Genomic DNA, 22,597 nt, shown 5'->3' with positions numbered 1-22,597 from the left:
TCCTGAGGAATCCTTAACTTTGCTCTCTGTACTTCTTTCAGATGGTCATAAGATAAAGGAATCTCCCACTTTTGAAATCCCAATGGATATACCTGAGTCTCTCTGGGCCACATCATCTTCTGATGTTAGTCTACTTAAATTGGCTGTCCCAGTTCAAATTGAAACTAAATTTAGCCCACATCCTATGATAATTAGATTAAGTCTAAGCTGCCCATTTTTAGATTTAATCACCAAAGGTGAGAGCACCTCTAATTCTGGGAGGTCTGTAACCCACGTGTGCTAGATTGGGTGATAAAGTAGAATCAACTGACTGCCCCCTAGGCAGTACTATGAGAATTGTCTATTGTGATTGGACATGCAAATTAGGATGGAGGCACAGGAAGTGATGCATAAGTGACCCCTTTAAAAAGAGGGAGTTGAATGAGTGAGAGGGTCTTCAGTGGAAGAGAGCATCTGATGACAGACCTCTTCTGGTTCATGGAGGAGTGTTGGAATGCTGAGACCCTGTGAGACTACTTTAAATATCTTCTTTGAATTCCACGTGGTGAGTTTAAAGACTGACTGAATCTTCCTGAACTTCTCTTAAGAAATTTCTTTTAGTGGACTCTGTGAATGAAGTTTGCTCCATTCACCTCCGGGCCTCTGGCCCTCTAACTCTCAGCTGAGGGTTAAGATCTACCTAGATTAATTAGAGGATAGTATTAATTACCTACATGGTTAGATTATTATTTCCTTATTTCCTCTTTCTATTCTTAATTTTAATAAAACTTCCATAAAAGTCAATTTTGACTTTAGATTATTCTTAATTGAGGATTGATAATACTTCAATCCTCTGTTGACCATTTTTAATATTTTTAACCCAAAAGTCCCCTTTTCCCCCTAACACTCCTTCCATTCTTGAGTACCCTCTCTCAAAGGAAGCAATTAAGGGCATTACCCCAGTAATAAATTTACTAATTGACCAAGTCATCATAATCCCCTGAAAATCTGGATAAAATACGCCCATCCTGACTGTTAAAAAGCCAAAATTGGGGCCCAGTGGTAAGCATCTCTATCGATTCATCCAAGATTTGAGGGCTATGAACAATCACATTATAAAGAGACACCCTGTAGTTTCCAACATAGATACTATTATTTCTTCTATTCCTAGCATAGCTACATACTCTACAGTAGTAGAAGTGCTCAGCCTCCTTTTCCATACCTATATATGAGGATTCCAGGCATATCTTTGCTTTCACTTGGAAGGGTTCCCAGTGGACCTGGGATCGTTTGTCCCAGACTTTCAAGGATAGTCCTACATTGTTTACAGAATTCTTAACTGCAGATATGGATACCATTAAATTTAAATATAGCCATTTAATCCAATATATATAGATATAGATATAGATATAGATATAGATATAGATAGATAGATAGATAGATAGATAGATAGATAGATAGATAGATAGATTTGCTCTTGCCTTCAACAACTGCTGAAGCATGCCAAGATGATAGCAAGCATCTCCTTTTGGAGCTACATAAGAGAGGTCACAAGGTCTCCAAAGACAAAGTTCAATGGTGTCTCCCCAAAGTACAATATTTAGGTTTCATTTTAACTTCTGGGTCCTATTTAATTTCTCTTAAACATATTGAAAGTATCCAAAAATTAAGTGCTCCTACCATTAAAAAGCAATTGAAGGTGATTCTTGGAGCAACAGGATTTTGTCAGCAGTGGATCCCTTGCTATGGGGAAATCACTAAGCCTCTTGTATCACTCACAAAAAACTAAATCCCTGATTAATTGGAAAACTTAAATTGGAAATGGAACACCTAAAAGCTCTTTAAAATTCAAATTTAAAACAAGCCTGTCTGTCCGTGTTCTAGGCATCCCAAATTATGATAAACCATTTACTTTATATGTCCATTGTAATGGGGAAATTGTAGGATAGGTATAAGAATTAATATAAGACAGAATAGATGACAGCTTGAATAAATCTTGGACTTCATGGACATTCCATAATGGAATGAAGCCAGGATTTTGAAAGAGGAGAGTGGTTTTGGCCAAGCCGAAGAAAGGAGGTTTTGACTGTGTGGTCCAGCTTTGCCAAATATCCAAGGAGCTAACAGAATGGGATTTCAATGAGAAGAAGATACCTTCAATCAACTATCTTGGCTTAGGTAGAGGAAGGTCTTGGATATTTGTTGTTAGATAGCAGATTTATCTGCCTTACTCCCTAGAGCTTTTGTGGATTAACTGGCTGTATATATAACTTGATCCTGTTTCCTGTGACATCTTGGAGCACTGTGGACAAGTTGGACAAGTGTAGTGAGAATCCCACCTCTCCAGCCCTTTTTTATTTTAGTTAGAGCTGACCTTAGTTTAGTTAAGTCATTTGGGGTATTTTTAACAGAAGTAAACCCTTCTCTCCCACTTCCCTTATTTACCATCAATAAAATCAGTTTTATTTGTTCTTCCTGATTCCTCTAAACCATAAAGATCCAACTTGAAGGTGCTTACATCACTGACTTTCCCTGGCTGATAGATTGTCAGTTTAACTGATAAACTACCATTCCCCAAACCTCACATCCCCATTTGGTTTTCCTGTGTTTACCTGTCAGTCCTTCCCTTTGTGAGGTGTGGAAGTGTCCCCAGTTTGTCTAGCACCCAGTTATTCTCCTGTCTCTATATTTCTTTTTCACCATGAACAGAAAGGGGTAGATTCAGGTGTTCTAACTCAATTTTTGGGACCTGTTCAATACCCAGTAGCCTATTATTCGGCCCAGTAGCTTCAGGAGCACCACCATGCCTTAGAGGAGTAGCTGCTATGGCTTTATTAGTAACTGAATCTGCTTATCTGGTATTAGGATGTCCTCTAACCATAATGTGCTCACACAAGGTTGAGGCATTGTTATTAAGACATAGGGCTCAGACAGACATTTAATGATCAGAGGATTACAAGATTTGAGATAACCCTATTGAATAATGAACATATCATACTAAAATGCTGTAGAGTTCTTAATTCTGCAACCTTGCTCCCCAATTTGCCAACTTTCGTAGAACCTTTGCATGATTGTACATCTTTAGTGTCCATTGCTGATTGCTGATAAACCTTGTAATGATTTACTGGAAACTCCTTTAGATAATTCAGATTTAACATTATTTACAAATAGTTCTTCCTTTATGAGAGATGGTGTGTACTATACAGGAGCTATGGTCAGCTTCCTCACCCTCACATGTAAGGACACAAGGTACAGAACTCACAGATTTGATACATGCCTATATCATTGCAAAGATAAAAGGGTCACAATTTACACAGACTCCCATTACACATTTGACATATATCACGCCATCGGCATGCTATGGCTTCAGAGGGTTTCTTAACATCAGCTGGAAAATGTATTGCCAATGCAAACCTCATTACTGAACTTCTTTCTGCCATCCAACTCCCTGAAAGTTATAGCTGTTGTTCACTGCTCTGCACACACAGGTGTCACTGACCCTGTCTCCAAGGGAAACAATCAAGCAGACATTGCAGCCAAACTAGAAGCCTTAGAAGGACCTGAATTAATTTTGTCACTAATAATTTCTGATGATGTGGATCTATCCCTTTCCTAGAATGACAAAAAAGTGGGAAAATGGAAGCAAAAATTTAAAGCAAAACAGATTAATGGAGTCATCTGAAGGCAAACCCCTGTTTCCTACAGATTTCTATAACCAATTTGTTACTCCATCCATAAATATTTTCATTTCAGCACCCAAGGCATTGTAGACTCTGTTAAAAGAGTCCCCCATATGGATAGGGGGCAGCTGGGTAGCTCAGTGGAGTGAGAGTCAGGCCTAGAGACCAGAGGTCCTAGGTTCAAATCTGGCCTCAGACACTTCCCAGCTGTGTGACCCTGGGCAAGTCACTTGACCCCCATTGCCCACCCTTACCACTCTTCCACCAAAGAGCCAATACACAGACATTAAGGGTTTTAAAAAAAGACAATGGCTAGCACTTGAAATAACTACAGTTGCCTCCAAAGTATGTACAGCTTGTCCTACCTGCTAGGCCTTTAATCAACATGCCTTTTGTGGAAAAGCCTTTTGTGGACGTCCTCTTGCTTTGAGCATTTACAAATTGATTTTATCTCTATGCCAAAAACTGGACAGTATACATTTTGTCTCGTCATAGTTGACCAGCTGACTGGGTGGTCTGAAGCATTTCCTACTGCTCGGGACACAGTGGTTTTTGTTGCGAAAGTCCTTTTGAATGAAATTATTCCTCGTTTTGGCCTGCCAGCACGTATTGATTTAGATAAAGGAACTCATTTTACTGATTCGGTCTTATTGCAAATTTATTCATGTTTGGGAATAACTCCTAAATTTCATACACCATATCATCCCTAGAGCTCTGGCCAAGTCGAAAGAATGGATAAAGAGCTTAAAACTATGATTGGCAAATTGTGCATGGAGACTCATTTAAAATGGCCCGAAATTCTACCTCTGGCCATATCTCAGAAGCAGACCCAGAGGTGATTTACACATCTCACCATTTGAGATACTATTTGGACATCCACCTATTTAGGCACAACCATTTACCCCTGCCTATATCTCATTGTTAGGAGGGTATACAACCATTGCCACTTATATCAGACAATTACAAACAAAATTGTGAGAACTCCACAACTCTGGAGCTGCTGTTGAGGCAGGCCCCATAGACTTCTCACTTCATGATTTGAACCCAGATGATAGTGTATACATAAAGAATTTCAAACATATTGGGTCAACTGAACCTGCTTATGATGGACCATTCTAGGTCCTATTGATTGCAACAGCCATTAAAATTGGGGAGAGGGACTCGAATTCATTGTAGTCATGTAAAACTAGCACCATCTATTGATAATGAATAATTGTCTGTAATTATTATATTTGACTATTGATTGTATTTGACTCTCAATTGTGATAAGATTTCCCCATTGCTGGATTTGCACTGTTTTGTTGCACTGTATTTGGTTGATCCTTATACTTGAACAAATTGCCCTTGAAGAACTATACATAAACTACCTCACAACAGAATATATGTATTAGTGACTGTGTGGTGAAAGTGAAGGGAGGAAGGGAGGAGGATAGGATGGATGGGAGAAAGGAGAGAGGAAGGTACAGTAAGGGAAAAGAAGGTAGCAATCCTGGCAGGGGGAAATTGACCAAAGTTCCTAATGAATGATCAGAGAGCAACTTTAGGGTTTAGAATAGCTAGGTTTTATTTAGATTAAGAAAGGGAAGGTCTAGGGAAAACTAGGAGATAGGAATAAAGGGAAAAGGCACTGAGAGAGATCAGGTTCTCAGGGTAGAGAGCTCTGCTTCCAGGATGGAGAGAGCTAGCCTGCCTCCAGGGTCAGAGAGCAGACCCTCCTGGGTAGAGAGCACAGTCCCTCTTAGGTAGAGAGAGGGTTGAGAGAGCCCAGCCAGCCTCTAAGGTCAAGAGACTGAAAAGGCACCAAACTTTCCCTTTTATACTTTCCCTGACACCTCCCCCAAAGGAAGTGGGAGGTGTCAGGGGAAGTTGTAGCAGAGAGAGTCCTGGAAGATGTAGTCTTCCAGGGCTTACAATAATTTCAAATGACATATGACCTATATTGATTTGATGTGCCTTTTGTAACCTTCTGTGCCTTTTGTGATTCTTTTTGTATTTTCTTGAATGTATTATTGCTTTATCTATCTCATTTACACTCACACTGAAGATCATGGCAAATTAAAAAGGAAATGAATCTTATTTTTTGGAAAGTAGCCTCTACACTTTACCTCTGTGATTTGAAAAACTATACAATTTTAATATTTTTGTTTTTTCTTCCTACATGTGTCATACAGTATTTATTTTTTCCTTTCATTTTTTACATTCGAAGCACACGTCACCAACATTGAAAAGATTTTCTGAATGTTTTGAATTTTGCAATAGAATAAGCTAAGATGTCCATTTGCCTAGCATATAAAAGCTACTCCAAAAGCTTTGGACTTTGGCAACCTGACACTAGTTATTTAATTATTATGAGACTTTTGCTAAATGAATATGTCTGAGTCAAGGAAAAATGGACCACAAAGGAGCACAGAGGTTGACCTGCAAAGTGTCAAATGAGCACAAAAAGGTAAAAGAGACCAAACCAATCCTACGGGGATTGATGACATTCTGCACAAAGAGCACAAAGACTTGATCATGTGTGAGACTCAAGGTTGAGGTGCTTAACATATGTTAAGATGCAGGACCCCTTGTACTACACTCTTTATCAAGTATACAAAATCGCTTGTTCTGTCTCCATTATCCTTGAAAAGTGAAGAAAAGAGTAAAAGCAGAGAATGCTATTTCCCATTTGTTTCTAGATCTAGTCTCTTTTCTATTTCTTTCATGATGTGACAACTTACTGTAGTCCAGACTGCTAAATTGGGTTAGTGAGTGATTGTTGTTGCAAATCTTATGGGAAATGGATTGCTACAAGAACCTGTTGTGATTTGTGATTTTTTTTACTTTTTCCTAGACTTTTTTCACATTTTTGATATTCTATATTTCCCTCAGAGGTTATTTCTAAAAATTTCTTTGAATTCTTTGATGTTTTTGATAATTGATTCATATACATTATGACTTTACCATGTATCTCTATGTGATTCCTATGTATATCCTTGTATCTTCCTCAGGGGGGACTATGTTATTGCTGTGAATTTTTATTTGATTGACCTTCATTTAGAACAGAAGACTACATCCCAGAATCCAGAAGGCACCATGGAGATGCCTGCAGAGACCACATGCTGCACCAGAAGATCCAGAGTGAACTTTGAGATATGGTGAATTTGAACTTTGGGGGGTTGAATGCATTTATTTTGAATGGATACTCTTATGCCAAAAGGGGACTGTCCCTTAATAGACTTTTTGTTAATGCACCTGATATTGGTTTTCTTTTTCTCTTTTCTTTTCCTCTTATCCCCAAATTATTATAATTTCTCTTTAAAAACTGTGATAATGGGAGGGTGAAGGGGGATGAAGGGGAAAGTAAAAACATGAATCATGGAACCATGGAAAATTTTTCTAAAAAATAAAATATTAAAAAAAGAAAAAAGAAGAATTGTCTTTATCATGGATTGATGAATAAATCCATTATTTTTCATTGAAAATGATATTTGTATATACCTCTAGTTAAAGTTTTAAGTTACTTCTGTTTCCACAATCCATTAGGGAGACTGGTCTCCCAAAGGATCATAGGGGGGAATGTATAGTTGGAAAATCTTGAACGCCTGGAACTTCATTGCCCAAAATTCCTTTCTGTATTACCCACAATTTCTTTTCCTTTATATTTGCATGTGTCTTTTGTGTGATTGTATATAAGTTTTGGGTAATGCCCCTCTCATGCTCTCTTCCATGTGAGTGAGGAGCATTCCCTGTGTTCTCTAGCTCTCTAGTTAAACATTAAAAAATCCTTATAAATATTATACTTTGGAGATATTGAATATTAATTTTAAAATCTACAAAGGGGTTTTACCTGGAGAGAAGTAGATCTCAGTCAGTGCTAGGGCATGAAAAGAATGAGAAGAAAGATAGTTTATACTGAAAGGAAGTTTATTAATAATACAGCAATCATTGCAGAGAACACAGTAGAAAAGAGAATCAAAAAATCAAAAATCAAGTAATAGAACATTGGAAAGAGATTTAAGGTGGATAGGATTGAGGAAAGAGATAACATGTTGAATAGGGGTATGTTATTTATAAGCTGGGAAATTGGTGTAAATAGGATTGTTCAAATAAAAGAAGGTGGTGGTATCCAAAACATTCTGTTACTAGCCTAAGCAGCAGATCAGTGAATGGCAAAACATCATTCCCCAATCCTAAATGTATGTTCTGTTGTAATTCTATGGCTTAGGAAGCTCATCTCAAGTCAGGGATGAAAAACAGAATACGTGGTGTGTATCTCTGGGTTCCTAGACAAGAAGTAAGAGGTGTCATGTTCCAAGACTCCTGCAGAATTGATACACTTATCTTTAACATTGATTATGCCTCTGGTAGGAATTAGCAGACAATGATCCAGAATAATTCCTAACCCTGGAATCTACTTTTCTTTTTATTCTTTCCTGAGTATTTCTGTCTGGTCTCAGCAGGATCACATAACACTTGGGAATAAAGATGCAGCCCAGTAATCCAGCACTGGATGCCAGGATGGAGAAGATCTCCACCACCACCATGGCTTTGCCCTTTGTGCTCTGGTATGTTGGGAGGAAGGAGACCCACACACTGCAGAACACCAACATGCTGAAGGTGATGAACTTGGCTTCATTGAAAGTGTCAGGGAGGTTCCTGGCCAGGAAAGCCATTGTGAAGCTGCACAGGGCTAGGAATCCCATATATCCCAGGACACTGTAGAAGGCAATGACAGAACCCTCATTGCACCCAATGATGATCTGACCTGGTTCAGAGTATGTATCTATGTCTGGGGAAGGGGGAGAGATTCCTAACCAGGCACCACAGAGAATCACTTGAATCCCAGAACACACAATGACAACAGAATTGGACACTCTGGATTGTACCCACAATCTCCCTCTACTCCCTGGTATTGTAAGCTTGAAAGCCAGGACTACCATGAAGGTTTTGGCCAAAATGGAGGACACAGCTACAGTGAACACAATCCCAAATGTTGTTTGTCGAAGGAGGCAGGTGGCTGCAGTGGGACGGCCAATGAAGAGCAAGGAGCAGAGGAAACAAAAGATGAGGGAGATGAGGAGAGTGTAGCTGAGAGCCCGATTATTGGCTTTGACTATGGGAGTGTCTTGAAATTTAACAAATATCCAGAGAATAAAAGACGTCATGAGAGAGAAGGAAAGAGCCATGCAGATCAGAGTTACCCCTAAAGGTTCTGAAACATTCAGGAAAGTCACAACCTTAGGAAGGCATCGATTTTTTTCGCGATTTGGATACTCATTTTCCAGACACTTCACACAATACTTCACATCTACAAGAGAGAAACACATTCTTAAGACTTTTTATTCAAGAAATTATCCATATTCCAAGACAAAGAAAATAGATACAAATTTCTCAGGCTATGATTTATTACATTACAAAGTATTCTGGGAGATGGTCATTGATAAATAACTTAGTGTCTAATCCAAGCTCACTCACTCTATGCCCTATTTTTAAGTTGATTTTATTTTTTTCAGTCTTTAGCCTTTCTATTTCAATAAAAACTTTTCCTATGAGTCTGTTGCCATGTTATAATGAACATAAAAATTGGAACCATCACATACTATTCTCTCAATCCTTTCTAAAAGTGTTATGTTGTAGATCATTATTTAGTTAAGCTGAGAAGTGTGCTGGATATTAAATAATAAATCAGCAAATCATTATTGGCCTAATATGGATCAGGAACTAAGTAAGGTGCTTGAATTGCTTATAAAAAGAATGAAATAAAGCCCTATTCATAAGGAACTTATATTTTAGTTAATTATAGTTCATATTAACACTTGTCTTTTTTAATTGTCTTTTTGGCAATGTCCAGAATAATTTATAGACTTCCATATTTTTGAATAAGTGTGTATGTGGGGAATCAAATGAGTAAATCAATCCATTCATCTTCCCTTGCTAGATTACTTGAAAACATGCTGTACAACACATTCAGCTCTTCACTAGGTGTTTTCATTGAATAGACACAGGTCTAGCTTGTGAAAGGAAATTGGTTTGGGATAGTTAAGGGGCATTACCTCATTTTTGAGAGTCTGTGCGATTCTGGGGAGCTAGTTGGAATCAGAAACACTAGTTTTGTAGTTGAGTGAAAAAAGACTGTTATAGAAAAACTTCAGAGAGGTGATACATTGTTTGGGTAAGAGCAGCGGGTTAACCTTAGCCTTGATCACAGATTAATTTTCCTTCCTTTGACACAGGGGCTATTGATTGTAAAAGATCAGGAGAACTTGAATTTTTTTCTCTGGAATGTTACCTTTACCTGCATAATATCTAACAACAGGGCATGCCTTTGGTGCAAATGATGTAATGAACAAATGAGATTCAAGACTCCACAAAGAATCTAGGGGGAAAATAACTACACAATACCTAAAGAGAATTTATTAGGACTTTAACAAAGGGATTTTCAGGACTGATGATACACCTCCCTTCTGTTTCATTTGCTATCTAAGTTTTAGGGCATTTCTTTCTATGTTGTCTATATACTCACACTCATGTTGCCTTTTTGGTGTTAAGAAGGAATTCCATATATGAATGCTCTTATGGGTGAAGAGAGATTGTATGTGAATGGAGATTTACACTGGATATAGCCTAGAGATTTGGTGTTTGAAAAGTCCCTTGATGCTACACTGAAATGCTATTTGAGAGGTTTGTTGGAGTGCCTGGGGGTGATTAAAACCTTAGAAAGTGGGAAATCATGGGCATAAGGGGGAGGTTTTAAGATTAATATAAGAGATGTTACCTGAAGTGGTTATAGATTGGTGGTAATTCCTATAATCATAGATGTACTGAGAAAGGAGACCTACGATAGGGTAGCCTCTTTATTGTTTGCAATAACTGGCATTTTCTGTATGTGAGATATAATGGAAAAGGTGACATGTCCTAAAAGGCAATGGCAGAACCTGCCTAAAGGGAAGAGACTAGAAGAAATACCTTGAAAGATTTGATTACATGAAGAGAAGAGAGACTGACTATATAATTACAGGGTCCTCATCATAGAATGGTCTAGAGTAGACAAAGAGAGAAGATGAATAATCAAAAATGTATGATAAAGTCATTATTTTTGGGAAAAGAATGCAAAAAAAGAAATTTTAAAAAATTTATGAAGAAGACTAGCTGAATGGAAGGGAGATAAAGTGGGAATCCATTTGCCTGAATGACACAGAGGGAAGGGAATGTAGAGGAGGAAGAGCTATATAAACAGAGAAAAGCAAGAGAAAGAGGAACTACTAAACTAAGCCCCAAAGGTAAAGGGGTAAAAACGAAAAAAGGGGTGAATTTGGAAGGGAAGAGATCCAGATGGAACAGGGTAACTTAAAAAAAGATCAAAATAAAGCAATTGATGGAGTATAATAATGCATTTATTTTTAAAAACCCTTACCTTCTGTCTTGGAATCAATACTATGTGCTGATTCCAAGGTAGAAGAGTGATAAGGGCTACTCAATTGTGGGCTAAGTGACTTGCCCAGGGACACACAGCTATGAAGTGTCTGAGGCCAGATTTGAGTCCAGGACTTCTCATCTCTGGACCTGACTCTCAGTTGCTCCCATAATAACGTATTTATAACAGAAGATGATAAAATTATACCTTGACACAAAACTCAATATTAGACATAGAGAAAAATATAACCTTAACTTTTATAACTTTAAATATGAATAAAATAAATAATCCAATAAAATGAAAAGAGTGAAAGATTGGCTAAGAAAACAAAACCTTATAATCTGTTTCTTGTAAGAAACATATTTAAATAACAAAAACATGCCTAAGAGCTGCTGTAACTATTTAGATGTATCTATCCACTCACTTCTTATCCATGGTGTCTTTGTGGTTCATGTCTATTTTTGTAATCTCTAATAAATACTTCACACATTTTTGTTGTTTTATTTAAACAATTTCAAATATTTTTCAAAAATGGTGATACTTGAATAACTGCTGAATTCCTGGTTAAGATGGCGGCAGAGTAAAAAGCAGCTGCTTAACCTCTCCTAACTGAAACATATAGGACTTCGCAAGGGGACATAAAAACAAATCCAGATGAATGAAGGGACCCCACAACAGGGCGCAGCGTTGAAGGTACATGGGTTCAGGGCATTTCCATGCTATGAAGGGGTGAAATAGCTCTCACTAAATCACGAGCTGAACGACCCCCTCCCCCAACACCACCTACAGTGCCAAAGCCAGCACAAAAGAATTAGAGCAAGTTTGGGGCACCCATTAAGTCATTGGCAGCTCCAGGGCCTGCTTCTGAGAGCACCAAGACTTAAGACTCCAAGAGGCTAAAGAACGTGTGGACTTTGAACACAGACCTTAAGCCCAGGTGCGAGTGAAGGATCAGACTCAGGTACTGGCGAAGGTTCAGAAACCTTGAGTGGGGAACTAGTGCAGATGAGTGCACAACTTAGGAAGCAGTGCCCTAAGACTGTTAAAGGAGCTTCCCGCAGAGGATCAAGCAAGACTACCAGGAGGCTTGACCCTGAGAACAACGAGACCTGAGACCTCAGGAGCCTAAAAAGGGCAGACAGACCCTGAGTGTGAGGATAAAGCTGAGAAGGTGCTGGGCTAACAATGGCAAGCCAAAATCAGGAACCCCAGAAGAGAAAGATAAACAAGAAGAAATCTTTAACAATCGACAACTTTTACACAGAGAAAATCCAGACAACAGAGCAAACAGAAGAGGAGAACAAACAAGCAATCACATCCAAACCTTCCCAAAATAATGAAAACTGGTCACAAGCTCTTGAAAAGTTCAAATCTGAGATGACGAGAAAGATGGAAAAGATTTGGCTAGAGAAGTGGGAAATAGCTCAAAAGGAAATCAGGAAAGAAAATAACAGCTTAAAAGGCAGAATTTCGCAATTGGAAAGTGAGGCAAGTAAATTGAAGACCAGAAACGACCAGATTGAAAAGGAAAACCAAAAGATTATAGCCTAAAACCAGGCTCTAACGGCTAGAATTGAGCAATTAGAAGCTAATGATCTCTCAAGACAGCAAGAACAAATAAAACAAAGTCAAAAGACTGATAAAATAGAAGGAAACATGAAATATCTCAATGAAAAAGTGACAGACCAAGAAAACAGGTCTAGAAGAGAAAATCTGAGAATCATTGGTCTTCCTGAAAAAGCAGAAATTAATAGAAATTTGGATTCCATACTAAAAGAAATTATTCAGCAAAATTGCCCTGAAGTTCTACAAGAAGGCAATATAGACATTGAAAGGATCCATAGATCACTCCCTACACTAGACCCTGAAAAGACAACCCCCAGGAATATAATAGCCAAATTCAAGAGCTTCCAAGTAAATGAAAAAATTTTACAAGAAGCCAGAAAGAGACAATTCAGATATCAAGGAGCACCAATTAGGATCACACAGGATCTGTGAGCCTCCACACTAAAAGACCACAAGGCTTGGAATATGATATTCATAAAGGCAAGAGAACTGGGTCTACAACCAAGGATCAACTACCCATCAAAACTGACTATACACTTCCAGGGAAAAGTATGGGCATTCAACAAGATAGAAGATTTCCAAGTATTTGCACAGAAAAGACCAGGACTAAATGGAAAAAGAAATTGAACAAGCCATCAAAGAACTCCCTAAGAAAAAATCGCCAGGGCCTGATGGATTCACAAGTGAATTCTATCAAACATTTAAAGAACAACTAATCCCAATACTATACAAATTATTTGATATGATAAGCAAAGAAGGAGTCCTACCAAATTCCTTTTATGACACAAATATGGTACTGATTCCAAAGCCAGGGAGATCAAAAACAGAGAAAGAAAACTACAGACCAATCTCCCTAATGAACATAGATGCAAAAATCTTAACTAGAATACTAGCAAAGAGACTCCAGAAAGTTATTAAGAAGATCATCCACCATGATCAGGTGGGATTTATACCAGGAATGCAAGGTTGGTTCAACATTAGGAAAACCATCCACATAATTGACCATATCAACAATCTAACAAACAAAAATCACATGATTATCTCAATAGATGCTGGAAAAGCCTTTGACAAAATATAACATCCCTTACTATTGAAAACACTGGAAAGTATAGGAATAGAAGGACCCTTCCTAAAAATAATAAACAATATATACCTAAAACCATCAACAAGCATCATATGCAATGGGGATAAATTAGAAGCCTTTCCAATGAGATCAGGACTGAAACTAGGATGCCCACTATCTCCTCTATTATTTAACATTGTACTAGAAACACCAGCAGTAGCAATTAGAAAAGAAAAAGAAATTGAAAGTATCAAAATAGGCAATGAGGAGACTAAGCTATCACTCTTTGCAGATGATATGATGGTCTACTTAAAAAATCCTAGAAAATCAACTAAGAAGCTTATAGAAATAATCAACAACTTTAGCAAAGTGGCAGGATACAAAGTAAATGCACATAAATCATCAGCATTTCTATATATTTCCAGCACATCACAGCAGCAAGAGGTAGAAAGAGAAATACCATTTAAAATCACACTAGACAATATAAAATACTTAGGAATCTATCTACCAAAACAAACACAGGAATTATATGAAAACAACTACAAAACACTTTCCAAACAAATAAAACTAGATCTAAACAATTGGAAAAACATTGATTGCTCATGGGTAGGACGAGCTAACATAACAAAAATAACCATTTTACCCAAATTAATTTACCTATTTAGTGCCATACCTATCAAACTACCAAAAAACTTTTTCACTGAATTAGAAAAACTATAACAAAGTTCATTTGGAATAACAAAAGATCAAGAATATCAAAGGAAATAATGAAAAAAATGTGAAGGAAGGTGGCCTACCAGTACCAGATATTAAACTATACTATAAAGCAGAAGTCATCAAAACAATATGGTACTGGCTAAGAGACAGAAGGGAGGATCAGTGGAATAGACTTGGGGTAAGTGACGTCAGCAAGACAGTTTATGATAAACCCAAAGAGCCCAACTTTTGGGACATGAATCCACTATTTGCCAAATCTGCTGGGAAATTTGGAAAACAATGTGGGAAAGATTAGGTTTAGATCAACATCTCACACCCTACACCAAGATAAATTCAGAATGGGTGAATGACTTGAATATAAAGAGGTAAACTATAAATAAGTTAAGTGAACACAGAATAGTAAACCTGTCAGATCTCTGGGAAAGGAAAGATTTTAAAACCAAGCAAGAGTTAGAGAAAATTACAAAATGTAAAATAAATAATTTCGATTATATTAAATTAAAAAGCTTTTGTACAAAGAAAAACAATGCAACCAAAATCAGAAGGGAAACAACAAATTGGGTAAAAGTCTTTATAACAAAAAACTCTGCCAGGGGTTTAATTACTCAAATATACAAGGAGTTAAATCAATTGTATAAAAAATCAAGCCATTCCCCAATCAATAAATGGGCAAGGGACATGAATAGGCAATTTTCAGATAAAGAAATCAACAGTATCAATAAGCACATGAGAAAGTGCTCTAAATATCTAATAATATGCAAATCAAAACAACTCTGAGGTATCACCTCACACCTAGCAGATTGGCTAAAATGAGAGAAGGGGAGAGCAATGAATGTTGGAAGGGATGTGGCAAAATTGGGACATTAATGCATTGCTGGTGGAGTTGTGAACTGATCCAACCATTCTGAATGGCAATTTGGAACTATGCTCAAAGGGCTATAAAAGAATGCCTGCCCTTTGATCCATCCATACCATTGTTGGGGTTGTACCCCAAAGAGATCATAGATAAACAGACTTGTACAAAAATATTTGTAGCTGTGCTTTTTGTGGTGGCAAAAAAACTAGAAAAGGAGGGTATGTCCTTCAATTGGGGAATGGCTGAACAAATTGTGGTATATGTTGGTGACGGAATACTATTGCGCTCAAAGGAATAATAAACTGGAGGAATTCCATGTGAACTGGAAAGACCTCCAGTAGTTGATGCAGAGCGAAAGGAGCAGATCCAGAAGAATTTTGTACACAGAGACCAATACACTGTGGTAAAATGGAATATAATGGACTTCTGTACTAGCAGCAATGCAATGATACAGGACAATTCTGAGGGACTTATGGAAAAGAACACTACCCACATTCAGAGGAAGAACTGCAGGAGTGGAAACACAGAAGAAAAGCAACTGCCTGAACACATGGGTTGGGGCTAACATGATTGGGGATGTAGACTCGAAACTACCACACCAATGCAATGATCACCAATTTGGAAATCAATGACACATGTTAAAACCAGTGGAAATGCACATTGGCAATGGGGGGGGGGAGTCAGGGCGTGAAGGGGGAAGTAAGAGCATGAATCATGCAACCATGTTAACTTTTCCAAAAAATAAAAATTATTAAATGGAAAAAAATGGTGATACTTATTCACAGATCCACCAATGACACTTGTATACTTATTTTCCAAAATTCCTTCATGTTTACCAACTTAATGGGAATGAGGTGAAATCTCTGTGTTGTTTTGATTTTCATTTCTCTATTATACATGATTCTGAGTATTCTTTCATATGGCAGTTAAGAATTTGCAATTCTTCAATTCATATCCATTTCCCTTTACTGAGGAATGTTTTCTGCTTACACACATGCATACATGTATACATGTACATATGTGCATACATACATCACGTTTCCAGTGATATCAGACTGAAAGAGAAATAGGCCATATATTGATTTAGAAAACCACAAATTCACATGACATCTGAACTATTGTATTTTTTATTTTTAAACAGTTTTTCCCATAAAATCCTACCTTTCATCTTAGAATCAAGAGCATGTACTGGTTCCAAGGCATAAGAGTGGTAAGGGCTAGGCAATGGAGGTGAAATGACTTGCCCAGGGTCACACAGCTAGGAAGCGTTTGAACCCAGGACCTCCCATCCAGCTGCCCCCTTTATTTTTTAAACATTTCCTAATGAAATGTTCTTCTAGTTCTGGCTTTAATAGGGAGTATGGAAGGCTGGATGCTGCCCCTAGGCCATAGGTTTGACATCTCTGATGTGTACCAAAGAAATCTAAGAAATGAATTTGAAATAAATATCTTTCATATTTATCCACTTCCCTTAATATTCTAGATAGGAAACTGTCTCATTTCCTAAATGCTCTCTTTTCCCCTTTCTTACTGAGATTTTCTATACTTTCGCAAGACAGAAATCAATTCCTGGGGGCATGTGGATGGCTCAGTGGATTGAGAGCCAGGCCTAGAGATGGGAGGTCCTAGGTTCAAATGTCTGGCCTCAGACACTTTCCAGCTGTGTGACCCTGGGCAAGTCATTTGGCCCCCATTGCCTAGCCCTTACCACTCTTCTGCTTTGGAACCATTGGCTCCAAGACAGAAGGTAAGGGTTTAAAAAAAAAGAAATCAATTCCTATATTCTGCAAGAAACTATCCAGCTGCTTTTGCCTATTTCTCTCTGATGACTCTTATCTGTTCTGTCTTGATCTTTTATTTAGTAATTATTTCTGCATTATTTTCTTGAAATGGCTTACCTGAGTACAGATGTTGCTTTTTTTTCTTTGTTTCTGTCTCCAAGAATTATTATAATGCCTGGAACATCACTTTTACTATTGTTTGAGCCTTTGTTTCCAAGAGTAAACGATGACCATTACAAAGGGATGTTTTGATTTGCTCATAAATTGGATTGAAGTGAAGCAAAGTGGCCCAAAGTTGTCAGCCTCATTCTCTCTTCCAGAGTCACTCCGGGTCAGTGGTGTGATGACAAGCAGAATGACAGCCAAAGGTCTGGGATGCCACAGAGGACCTTTGTGTCTTGGCTACCTGGCTGTCTCTACACATGGCGCACTGATGTTTGCACGGCTTTCATGGCTATGGGAACAAATGGTTCTTGTCCACCCACTCCATGGGAGAAGTCTTTGCATAACTGAGAGAGGCATCCCTTTCTCTGATGAATGAGTTGAAGGTCTGCTGGCTGCCTTCAACCTGCTTTATCCTGGCTGCCTCAATGCTTTATTTGGGCTATGACTCAAGCACATGCTACAATATGTGAGGGCTGGTTGGATGACGGTTGGGTGAGTATATGGAAAGGCATGGGAATGATAAGATAGCTAGCTTGTGCCATGGGGATCCACTTTATCTGGGGACAATTCCCTCCAAACCAAACTCAGTCTAGAGTTTCCAGGGATTGTTGCAAACAAGATGTCTATCAGATGAGCTCAACAACATCCCAGATAGATTGTAAATTCTTCTCCACAATCGAGCCAACTCTAACCTGTTGCATCTGAAATCATTAGAATATCTTGACAACATGCCCTTGGGAAAGAGAGGCTAAGAGAGCTCTTTTTTTATATGTGAATTTTTTCTGGAATAGTTGAGTGATGTTGGGTTCCATTTTCTAAACATGCATCATTTATTCAAGCCAATAGTCGTTAGTTCAGATCTTTTGCCAGACTCACTTTTTCCTAAATATCCCATTATGTAGGTGGTGACGGACTTATATGTGGCTCTAGAGCTGTGATGGCGTGCCTACGGCACATATGCCAAAGATGGCATGCAGAGACCTCTCCATCCCCAACAAAGTTAGTTACTAGAAAGGCAGAGAGACTCTGGCCGAGCTCCTCCCTTCCCCCTTCCCACCTATCTTCCCCATCCCTCTGCACTTACTCCCCTGGTAGGGGAGGCACTTGGTCGGAGGTGGAGCTAGAGGGATGGGGCAGGCACGTGGTCTCTAAAGGGTTTGCCATCACTGCTCTAGAGCAAAACAGCAGTCTATTGTGTCTAGTGTTTTCACACAACAACCCCATGAAGGCACTTACTTATCTGGTTGGAGATCTCCCCCTCAGGGCACACAGAACAACTGAAGCAGCAGATGGGCTCCCCCTCCAGAGGAGCCTGCCTGAACCCGGGAGCACAGCTCTCACTGCACGTCGCCCTGGGAATCTAGTGACAAGAGAGCGACACACATGAAGGCTGGAAGTTAGCAGAACACAGGATGGTCGATCATTATTCAAGAGTGAATGATATTGATTTGTAACAAAGGAAACTTATTCTGTAGGTGAAATATGAAAATTATTCCTGGGCTGAAAATAAAGAGAACTAGTCTGAATTCCCACCTCTACCTCTAGTTGTGGAAAACGGGGGGGGGGACCTTTTAAATCATGGGGGTTTTAAGCATTTATATGAGGAGGAATTTGAACAAGAAGTCCTCTTGGAGTCCTTATTTATCTATCACTCTGTAGTTCTCAATATCAATGGACAGGAGGCAAGCGATTGAAAGAAATGGAAGTGGCTACCCCCAAATATACTAAATCTATCTGCAAAGAGGATGCATGACACAAAAAGTCAAAGATGAAGCTGCTTTGACTATTCATAACTATGGAATAGGTACGTTTCACAGTCCTACAGAGAAACAATTTGTTGGCTTCAGAAATGCAACGAGTTGTCAAATTGATTACTCAGCTCCATAGGTATATAGCCATTGGATGGATGAATACTATTTTATTTTTGCCCAATTAATGTGAATGGTTTAATAGGCCAGATTGTGCACAAAATGGGGTTCTTGTATTAGATGGCGCTAGGCCAATCACTATCGTTATATGTTTCAGAGTCTTATTTATGTCAAAAGTCCTGCCTGAAAAAGATGAGATTTAAGGTCCATTCTAGCTGCATCATCAATCATCTTAAAGACCTCAAGTTTAAGATCATCCAATAGATCATTTATTTGACTTGTTCACTCAGAAGTTTCCTACAAAGGTAAAGGAAACCAGTGCCCCTGTAGGATTTTCTATTCATAAAATGGGAATGTGAAGAGAACTAAACAGGATAAAATCTATTCTATGATTGGATAATAAGTTTCATATAACAATTATTTCTGACCTTTGAACCTAACCAATTCCACACTATGGCTTCATCATTAATGGTGAAATCTTGACCAGGCTCAGCCTTGGGGTTATACTGTCCAACTTTCACTAGAGCTTCAGTATCTACATTGAAAGTCACATAGTTCAGGATGTCATATTGAGCCTCAGGGTTTCTCTTCTCATCCATAAACACCTGGTCACCAGCACTGTTGTTAAACTGGAGATTCTTTAGAAAGGAGTGAAGCTAGGAGAGAAGAGAAATTCTAATTACTGCTCGAGATCTAACTTCAGTTAGTAAAGTAATTATAGTTCTCTATAGTCATGCATAAAAGCTCTAAAACACAATGTAAATAAGTCTTGATTGATGACACATGTTAAAACCAGTGGAAATTCGGATTGGCTATGGGGGGGCATGAAGGGGAAAGTAAAAACATGAATCATGTAACCATGGAAATTTTTTCTAAAAAAATAAAATATTTAAATATCAATAAAATAAAATATATTTCCTATAAAATATAAAAACACAAATTAAAACAACTCTGAAGTATAACCCCACGCCTATCAGATTGACTTATGACAAAAAAGGAAAATTACAAAACCGAGGGGATGTGGGAAAAATTGAGATATTAATGCACTGCTGAGTGAGTTGTGAATTGATTTAATTATTCTGGAAAGCCATTTGGATAACTCTGCCCAAAGTGCTATAAATGCTATAAAACAATAAATACCCAACATAGGTCCTAAGTTTGTATCAACAAAAAGGAAAAGGATCTATATGTACAAAAATATTGAAAGTGGCTCTTTTTGTGAGGCAAAGACTTGTAAAGTGATGGGGTACCCATCCATTGGGGAGTGGCGAAGTACATCATAGCATATGATCCTAATGGATAATTCTATTATTGCGCAGTAAGAAATATTGAGCTTGAGAACTCGGAACATTCTGGAAAGATGTACACAACCTGAAGCAGAGTGAAATAAGCAGAACTAGAAAATTGTACACAGTGACAGAAATACCGTACAGTGAACAACTGTGAATAATTTAGCTATTCTCAGCAATTCAATTATCCAAAACATTTCAATTTAGCCTCTTTTGCTCTGTGGCACAAAGCACAGAGATTGGGATTATGCAAGTTGAGGATAAGGGTAGATACAAGATGGAGTGTGGTACTGAGCCATATTTTTAAATTATATTGTTTGGTTGTTTGTATGAATAACATGTATTTCTATGTATGAATAACACCATATGGTTAAATGATCCCCAAATACCTTGACTCTGGCCCATTCTGTTGCCAGGCCTGCTAATCTATGTGGCTTTAAAAGATGTCGCATCCTGGCGGAGGAACTGAGATGCATGCGCCCGTATCTCTTGTTGATGGGAACATTTCAAAATTTGGCATCTCATTACAAAAGTTTTGTTAAAAAAAAATCTGGTCCACCCTGAAATTCTGCCTGACCTCCACTATATAGCCCATTAATGTGTTGCTACCTCGGTGTACTTCTATTTAACTCCTTTGATTTTTCTGGGCCCTGAGTTTTGCCTTGTTAATCAGAGTAAAACTTGAAAAAGGAATGAATTTGAATTAATTTACTAAATATGTAAAAGCATGGAAATATCTATATGTACTGATATACACTGAGGTAAGTAGCACCAAGAAAAAATATACACAGTCATTACAACAATGTTAAATGGAAAGAACAATGTATCCTCTCCAAAATCAAATGTAAACCTGACAAAATTATATAGAGCAGGAAGATCTCAGAAGGAAGTACAAATTCCACAGGTATTACATCTTGAAAAGATTTTTTAATTTTCCACTTTAATCAATCATGCTGATTGATTTTTCCTCTCCCAAAACTACTATTTACATATGATATGGCTTTCTGGAAAGGTATGGGGAGAGAGAGACTGGATACCGCCATGATATAAGAAACAAAGGCTGTCAATAAATAAAAATTCACTTAAAAATAACTGGGTTGTCCTATAGGCATCTTAAATTACACAAGTCCAAGACTGAACTCATTATTTATTTCAGCAAAAAAAACCTTCCCTTCTTTTAATTTCCCCATTACTCTTAAGGAGAGCCCAACAAGTCTAATCATGCACGTTTCATGATTAGTTGGTTTCATCCTTGACTCCTTACTCCATCTCATTCCTCCATATACAATCTTGTGGGAAGCCAATAAGAGAAACAGTCTCAAATAGACAAAAATCTGAGACTCCTCTTTCGACCTCTTTTATGATTTACACCTTTTCTTATTGGAAGACTTTAAGCTCTTAGCAAACCAATGGTCAAGAGGTTAACATTCTCCCCTTTGGTCAGGAATGCAGCTGCTGGGTCTCAAAAAGTGGTTTTAGACATTCAAGGGTGAAACCTTAGTTTAGCAGGGGCATTTCGACCCTGAGAAGATATTCCGCAACTTAGCTTACTGATAATAACCCAGCCAAAATTTGGCCTTGGACTTGTTCTATTCTGAAGTCAAATGAGAATTTTTGTGTTTTGATATGACATAATTTGTAACTTCTGCGCAAATGTGAAGTTTCAGGGGAGGTTCTTTTGGGTGAAATGAGTCTTGAAATATATATAATAAACTCCATGCTCCTGAAGCCAGAGCTGGAAGCATGAGCTAAAAGATCTTCCGTGTCCGTTACTTCCTTATCAACTAAGCCGTCCTTATCAGAGATGATAAATAGATTTTGAGACAATCTGTTCCCAAATCTTTTGATTTTACATTCATAAAATATCTCCTATTTGCCAACTTCTCTCCTCTCATATGGCCATCCTCCTGGTTTGGATCCTCATTGCTACAAGCCTCAACTCTGATTACATGTTTGCTCTCCTTTCACAAGTCTCTCCCCATTGCAGTTCTTTCTCTATTCCACCGACAAAGAGATCTTCCTAAATTTCAAATTTGGCCTTACCTACCAAATAAGTTCCAGTGACTATAACCTCCATCATCAGGTATAAGATGCTCTGTTTTTAAAGTCCTCCATAATCTGAATCCTAACTTTCTAAAAATATTTGGGATTCAGTGAAAATGGCATCCTTGCTGTTCCTCAAACAAAGTAGTCCATCTCCCTGCTTCAGGCATTCTGGAGAGCACTCATGACTGGAA

The 22,597-nt window shown here is 38.1% G+C and overlaps 1 protein-coding gene across 1 annotated transcript in view; it reads right to left on the bottom strand.

Annotated features, from left to right (window-relative positions):
* LOC123232499 (vomeronasal type-2 receptor 26-like) overlaps window positions 1-22,597 on the bottom strand; it is a 30,568-nt gene that overhangs the window by 828 nt on the left and 7,143 nt on the right. The window contains exons 3-5 of the mRNA XM_044658948.1: window positions 19,500-19,727; window positions 18,440-18,563; window positions 8,081-8,949 (exon numbers count right to left, since the gene is read on the bottom strand). Of these exons, the coding sequence (XP_044514883.1) occupies window positions 8,081-8,949; window positions 18,440-18,563; window positions 19,500-19,727 (1,221 nt within the window). The remainder of the gene's footprint in view (window positions 1-8,080; window positions 8,950-18,439; window positions 18,564-19,499; window positions 19,728-22,597) is intronic.

This window comes from Gracilinanus agilis, chromosome 1 (assembly GCF_016433145.1).
Source record: "Gracilinanus agilis isolate LMUSP501 chromosome 1, AgileGrace, whole genome shotgun sequence".
NCBI classification, from domain to species: Eukaryota; Metazoa; Chordata; class Mammalia; order Didelphimorphia; family Didelphidae; genus Gracilinanus; species Gracilinanus agilis.
Note: the sequence above shows the minus strand (reverse complement) of the source record. Positions and strands in the feature narration are given on the sequence as shown.